The 8,177-nt window shown below is 33.8% G+C and overlaps 1 protein-coding gene across 1 annotated transcript; it reads right to left on the reverse strand.

Annotated features, from left to right (window-relative positions):
• Positions 1–6,242: 6,242 nt before the first annotated feature.
• Positions 6,243–7,926, reverse strand: LOC127848804 (toll-like receptor 4). Its single transcript, XM_052381437.1, has one exon. It carries the CDS (start codon positions 7,567–7,569, stop codon positions 6,853–6,855), a length of 717 nt encoding a protein of 238 aa, XP_052237397.1. The 5' UTR covers positions 7,570–7,926; the 3' UTR covers positions 6,243–6,852.
• Positions 7,927–8,177: the final 251 nt, after the last annotated feature.

Consider the following 8,177-nt stretch of genomic DNA (forward strand, 5'->3'; position numbering starts at 1 on the left):
AATTTTATTTACAAAGTCGGATACATAAACAAGTAACGTAAGCTCTAATGAGCTTTTTAAACCGACTAACAAGTACATATAAATTCATACACATAAAACATGTTAAGATAATGTTAAGACAAACAAACTAAATAATGCATGTATCATCACAGACAATATTATATATATGTTAATATAATGCCGTTGTAGTACATCATAGAGGGAAGGTACTAGGTGGGATATAGATACATTAAACATAAAAAACCTGACATACACACATTATACAAATATTACAGAGTTAAAACTTGTGCTGTAGCTGCTGATCTTGACTATATGTATAAAAAAACGCCATAAAAGAAAGAGAGTAAAACACTGAAAGACGAATATGGACACAACAGTGCGACAAGTAAAAAAAGAAATCGACTATCCCCTCAAATTAGATTTGTGAGTAACTGAGCAGCAGCAACCTCACAAGACAGAGTATACATATAATTAAATGTATGCATTTTAAGCAAGGATAGCACATTGTTAAAGCCGGACATTTAAAATAGAAATAGGCTAGTACAAGTGTGACTAAGGACATATGATTAAGACTAGTATTTAGCACATATAATCAAGCACATGTAAAGCATTTAAAGCATTGCAGGCTAATAAAGCTATTATGAGCATTCAACTAATCGTTCTAGACTTTGCTAAGCTATCTATGAACTATAAACTAGCAGCAACAGAAAACAAAATAACAGTAGCAGAACAACATAAAAAAGCTTGCACCATAACATAGCAAAATAACGAAATAACAGAAATGCAGGTATATCGATACCAAGGCTATTGAAAAGACAATTATGTGACATCGAACGAGGACCAAGAGCAGTTTTCTCCATGCCAAGTATTTACTAGAGATCGGAAATGGTTAAAATAGGATGCTTTCATGAAGTTTTCCGGAAGGTCATTCCATACTTTGGCAGCAGCATACCTAAAAGATTTCTAACCATATCTTTCTGTCCTTGGTAGGGGTATCTCAACAGTATTAGAGTGGCTAAAATTATAATTAACCTTTTTTAGATGCAGTAAATCATGAAGATACTCTGGGGGACATTTTATTAAGAATTGTGTATGTTTCTAAGGCAATAGATCTTAACATTCTAACTTTCAGTGAGATAAGACCAGATTTTTCAAGTAATTCATTAAAGCTGCAACAGAAATCATCATATATGAATCTCAGAGCTCTTTCCTGTATTTTCTCTATCTTTCTAGTATTAGATTCATTGGTAAAGTGCCAAGTCAGAGGACAATAGTTAAAGTTTGACATAACAAAAGAGTAGTATATAGTGAGTCTGCTTAATCTATTCAGATGTATACCAATCCGTTTCAATACATTCAGATGTCTAGAAGCTTTCTTACCAATACTTGATACATGAAAGTTGAAATTTAACATAAAATCTAGATTTACACAAAGTAATTTCACTTTATCTTCACACGCTATTTCTATATTATTAAATTTTAAGTTAATTTTCTGCCGGTGGGTTTTCTTCCCAAGGACTATTGCCTGAAATTTCTCTGGCTTTGCCTGCATATGATTTTTTTGAGAACCAATCTATAAGAGTTAAGCTATCTGTTTCGAATGTACTAACTAAATCTGTAACACAGGAACAATAGTAAGAAAGAGTATTGTCATTTGCATATTTGTATAATTGGCTTTTGTTAATAAAATAAGAAATGTCATTATTTAATATGTTAAAAAGTATAGGTCCACGTATGGAACCTTGTGGAACACCTTTTATAATACCTTGATAATTACTACATATATTTACTATCTTAACACATTGTTTCCTATTAAATAAATAACTTTCAATAAGATTCAAAGACTGATCAGACATACCATAGAATTTCATTTTTAATATCAATAAATCATGAGGCAAACAGTCAAAGGCTTTTAGAGATCCATCAGAATTGCTGCCAGATACTGATTTTTGTCCAAGAAGTATTTCCAGTCTTCAAAATTATTTAGTAGAGCAGTATTGCATCCATAACCGGGCCTTAATGCATTACATTGTTAGTGTCTTTATAAATATAATGCAGTTAATCCATGGGTCGTAATAAAGGGAATTACATGTCAACTTAGACCTAATATTAAAACACTTAAAATAACAAACTGTTCAGATGTTATCATATAATATTAAAGTGTAAATATTTGTTTAAATGTCATAACATCACAGTTCAAATCAAATTTAACCAAAGATGATACTCTTCAACTAAATTCCAGTTTAATCCCTCAATGTTCGTATGCTTACCATCGCACTTGAACTGTAGTTTTTTCTCCAAGGCACAATGAAATGAAACAAAGAATGAGTATCAGCTACATCTCTTCATTTAGTAATGTGTTATGTACCCAAGTGACCTTCGTATGGGATTCTCAGTAACTTCCCTATGCGAGGTCCTGTTCATGCATGCAATGATTTGAAAAAGAGCTGTCGTGAACTACGAAAAACGTTTACAACTTTAAAACACACAAACAAAATTCGTCGTGCACCAAAACCATGGTTTGATGAAAACATTATTGAACTAAAACGCAAAACACGCAAACTGGAACGCATATGGAGAAAATACAAACAACCAGACCAATATGAACTTTAAAAAAATGCCAGAAATAAATACACTTTCGAGTTGAATGCAGAGAAGCAACGATCGCTTAGTCAAAACGTAATTGATTTTCACGGAGATTCTAAAAAACTCTACAAGTTTGTATCAGAATTAACAGGAAAAAGTACTGATAACCCTATGCCGGAAGGTGAAAGCGAAACCGCGATAGCTGAAAATTTTGCCGATCACTTCCTGGATAAAATTAACAAAATTCGAGATGCCCTTGCAAGCTTCGAAAAATTCACATCCGATCACAAGGAAGTACCATGTTTCGGTATGTCCGAGGAGCTAACCAAAGATGAAATGAAAAAGATCATCAATCATCTTCAAACAAAGTCATGCGAACTAGATGCATTGCCAACAAGAGTACTAAAATCTTTTTTAAACGAGTTACTACCGTTTGTGACAAAATTGGTTAATCTCTCTCTAAGTCAAGGAGTTTTTCCTTCAAAATTTAAACAGGCAATAGTAAGACCACTTCTTAAGAAAAATGGACTAGACCTGAGTTATGCCAACTATAGACCAGTGAGCAACTTATCATTTCTATCGAAAGTGATTGAAAAGGCTGCTCTGTTAAGACTCAATATACACGTAAATGAAAACAATCTCCTTCCAAAAAATCAGTCAGCCTACAGACAATTCCATTCTTGTGAATCTGCTTTACTTAGACTAGTCAATGATATACTCGAAGGTATGGGGGAACAAGAGGTTACAGCCATTGATTTGAGTGCTGCCTTCGATACAGTCGATCATGACATTCTACTAGACGTGTTGCAAAAACAATACGGTGCATGTGGCACGGCACTAAACTGGGTAGACTCTTATCTTCGTCCAAGAAGCTGTCGTATAAGTGTTAATTCAGCTTTATCGGCGGCACGTTCTTTGGAGTGTAGTGTCCCCCAGGGTAGTTGTCTTGGTCCATGGCTCTATCTGACGAACGCTGGAACACTGTTTGATGTCGTTCCTCCCTCCATCACCGTCTACGGTTTTGCAGACGACCACACCGCAAACAAGCGATTCAAACCTACATCTTCTTCTGTTGAAAGAACTGCCATTGAAGAACTTGAAAGTTGTGCACTCGTTATTAACAACTGGATGAACGAGAATAAACTGAAAATGAACGCATCAAAAACGGAATTTATCATGTTCGGTAGTAGACCCCAATTAAATAAATGTCAATCTAAAGAAATAGATATTACTGGTGACACTGTTAAAGCAGAAAAATGCATACGGTATTTGGGTGCATATTTAGACGAAACACTAAATTTTAAAGAACACATAAAAATTAAGCGCCGTACAGCCATGTACAACTACCTTAAAATTAAAAACATAAGGAAATACTTAACAGAAGAAGCAACATAAATACTCGTTTTGTCTTTGGTAATATCCTATCTGGATTATTGTTATCTCATCTTGTATGGAACAGCTCAATGCGAAAAAAAACAATATGCAACGTATCTAAAACATGTGTGCCAAATTGGTACTCGGCCGACAGAAATATGACAGTTCAAAAGATGCCTTGTATGAACTACACTGGCTACCATTAAAGGCTAGGATAACATTCAAATTACTGACCTTCATGTATAATTGTTCTGTTGGTCACGCGCCAAAATACCTTACAGAACTTTTAAAAGAAAAAGTACCAACACGTAACGTACGATCTACCGTCTCGTATGACGGATGTTATGATGTGAAACGCACAAAGAGAAAAACTTTCATGGAAAGGAGTTTCGGAGTTGTTGGTCCGAAACTGTGGAATGACCTACCATCAAGCATTCGGACTTCTGTCTCAATAGACATTTTCAAAAGGAATTTGAAAACATTTCTCTTCGGAGACTTTTACAACCTATTTTAATTTTAATACCAGTGATTTCAAAACAAAACGAGGCTCAGTTGTACGGGCTTATTTGTCCAACAACCATGACTCGGAGGAATAAGAAATTAAAGAATTGTGCGGGCTTCTTTGCTCGAAAAGGATATTTATTGTACAAGTGATCGGTAACCAAAAAATCATTAGGGCTTCTTTGCTCAATGATTGAATGACATCATCCAGCGGTGCGTTTCTTTCACATTATAAATATAAAGAAGTGAAACTCAAGCTGCTGGAGCAGTATTGAATTCTTATTATATACAATAAGTTGGTCCTTTATTTAAGGCAAGTGACCGATTGCCTAAACAGTACAAAACAGCACAAAACAGCACAGTACAATTTTTACAATAAATTTTAATAATCATACCGGGAAATCTGCTTTAATCTACACATAGAATACATTTGCTGTAATACCAATCCTCTTATTTTATTTTCACCAGTTTGTCTACTGCTTCGATAACGGGTACATACATGTTCAGATAGGTACGGTAAGTAATCTACGTTGACACTTTTATTGGTTTTTGTTCAGTAGACCCAAATAATTGTGTCATGTGTCGTAGGATTCATTTAGTAAACAATATTAGGAATATTCTGATTAACGAAGGAATCATATTATATAAACAAACTGAACCTTTCTATATTTATACATTTGATTAAAATGTAAATGAAATATGCAATGGTGAAATATTGACCAGTGCGACATATTTATAAAGAATGGCAAACGTGAAAACACGGGAAAAAATATAAACTTTAAAAGCGCTGTAACTTCATCCATTTTTTTTAAATAATGGGTAAAGTTAGGCATCCCCCGAGAAGCTTATGTTTTTCAAGTTGAGCTATGTCGAAGTGTAAGTGTGTTGTAAAATCGCGTTATACATGTTTTCCCTTTTGTAAAACTAGGGTAGCTGTCCGTTAACATCATGGTGTCGTCTTCGCTTCGTTTGATTTAGATCGGTGGTTGAATCATTCTTCTAACAAAAATACACGAAGAGATGCATTTGTGTCGCATAGCAGCTTTACAGTTTATTGCAATTAGATAGTACTCATCGTCTTTAACAACACAATGTTACTTAATTAGGTACACAGTACATGTATTAAACGATTTTTTAAAACACGTAATAACTTAACATTAACAACGCATGATGTTTCAAAATTATAAATTTTCTTGTTAAGATGGTTGATACACCTTAACATTCTAGTTCAGATCACTTGCTCTTTTGTTTGGGTAATACATTTATACCTATGGATACAACAACATGTTTTGAATATTTATATACACTAAAATATAAAGTACTGGAAATAAAAGAAAATGCAATACGTAGCATAGATATAATTACATAACATAATTCAATTGTCCAGTAAATGAAAATGTGACAAGAACAGAACATAAGAATAATGGCGCTTAAGAGACGTCGGCACACAAAAGCAAACGCTTTGTTTTATTTGATTCAGTTCACCAATTAGGACCTTATCATACTTTGATTCAAACCAGAACCTATGCATTATAGCGTTCAACATGCGACTAAAATCAGATATTCTTATCTTCTGAACAACTTTTTGTTTTAAAAGCTTAAACATACGTTGTGACTAATAAAGTAAATTTAAAAAAAGAGTTGCTTAACCGGATATCACATCACAAAAATAAAATGTCTGAAGTACAAAATATAACGTTCTCAATTAAATAAATTGAATGAATGATTAGTTATTATCTCCGATGTTGACCGAAGTACTCATTCAAACACTGTTCATTAACTTCAAATAAAAATATACTTTCAAGAATAAATAATTCGTATGATTTCGTATTTTACATAAAGATTCGAAAGATCTAGTTCGCTTTTAAAGTTTTATTGATAATAAATCGGATATTGCAAATTATGTTAATGACTTTAAGTGTTTTCCCAATAAACATATAAAAAGACTATCGAATAATATACTCAAATAATTAAATACAAATACTTATTTAATATTGATTTTAACTATTAACCAGCTTTTGTTTGACGAAACATAGATAATTATCGCCAATCGTAACAATAACCATGTGTTACAAACAAATGACCTTTTGTATAACATGGTTAAACCGCTAAACACGTGATATCTAAGTGGCTGGAAATACAACAGATAAATGACATTTCTGGAAATGTCTATTGAGCTACACACACAGGACGTGGCGATCTCACCCTTGAACAAATGTTTACCAACATTGCTACTATTATGGGCGAATTTATAGTGGAATAGGTCATGTTTGACCTCATATAAAACATACAAGAAAGTATTAACCTTACACAAGGCTGTTAATGATAAAACATCGACACTCATTTAAATTGCTGAGGAGAAAGTAAACAAAGAGATACTAAGGATAACATTTAGCATGTTCGATTTACGATGTTATCACACGTCTGTTTGTCCTCGAAAAGAGCGTTCCCCTCGTGATCGGTAGTGTATTCAATATAATTATTGTCTTGAATCCATCGTACCATTTCCAACGGCATAGCGCTGTTAGGTACAGTTTCCAGCATCACAATAACAAGCGAAATTTCCTCGCCTCTAGAATATATGCTCTCCATTCGCCCCATGTTGAATTCGTACATGCACCACTTGCTCTTCAGAAAGGCATTTGACAATATGACAACCGTCTTTCTGCTGCTCTGGATGGCGTGAATTATGTTGTCTGAGATTTCATTGCCAGGGAGGAAGTCTCTTTGATGAAGACAAAGTGACACATTCTCCGTCTCCAGACGAGGAATCACATCATCAAGTATGAATCTCGTATTGTCTTCTTCATACGATATGAATGCATCGAATTGATAGTTTTGTATAACAGTGTAGTATGCCGAGTTGCGGTGTCCAAAAAACGTGTTCCTAGTCCTATACATTAAATACCTAAGTTTCCAGCGGTTTTTGTAAACAAATCCACCGATGACGATGGACATAAAAAGCGCCAGCACTATTACACATGTTATTATGATAAAAGTATATGAATAATACCTGTATTTTAGATGGCTTATATCGTCGAGGACATCTGTTGTAAACATCTGTCCTGTCTTGTCATTAAAGAACTGATAGTATTGGAAATCTGCCATGTTGTCTCTGCATCGTATCAACCACTGAATAAATGCTTGATTTTGACAACCGTAGTTTAATGGATTGTTTCTTAAGTCGATTAAAAGTTCTCTTTGTTTTCAAGCTGAATTTGTATTTGTCTACTCAGTGTTTGAATAGTGTTAAATGCAGTATTTAAATAAAATATAGTTGACAATGTGTTTAAACTTATGTCGAAACTTTCAATGTTGTTGTGTCGAAGATCTAATTGTTCCGAATGTATAAGAAAATCAAAGGTTGATACAAACAATGTAGTTATTCCATTTGATGACAGGTCTAAGAATTTGAGAGACCGTAACATACTAAAAATGTTTGAGGATGTCTTATTGGAAAGCTGATTGCCGATGTCGTTTTGAGAAAGCCTCAATGTTGTAAGATTACCGAACATTAAAGAGGAAGGGCCGATCCAGGTTATGTAGCAACGGGACAGATTTAACGTTCAAGATTTGGAGACGTAAATTCTCCACGAATATTTTCAAAAACGTTTCCCTATACATGCAGATAACGAATGTTATTAGTATATGTTGAAGTATAGTATGTAGAGTCATCATCGAGATTGTAAATAAAATTACATTGATATAAGATAACC

This window comes from Dreissena polymorpha, chromosome 10, assembly GCF_020536995.1.
Source record: "Dreissena polymorpha isolate Duluth1 chromosome 10, UMN_Dpol_1.0, whole genome shotgun sequence".
Lineage (NCBI taxonomy): Eukaryota > Metazoa > Mollusca > Bivalvia > Myida > Dreissenidae > Dreissena > Dreissena polymorpha.

Coding starts and splice junctions, on each gene's coding strand:
- LOC127848804 (XM_052381437.1), bottom strand. CDS start 7,569: ATGGCAGATTTCCAATACTATCAGTTCTTTAATGACAAGACAGGACAG.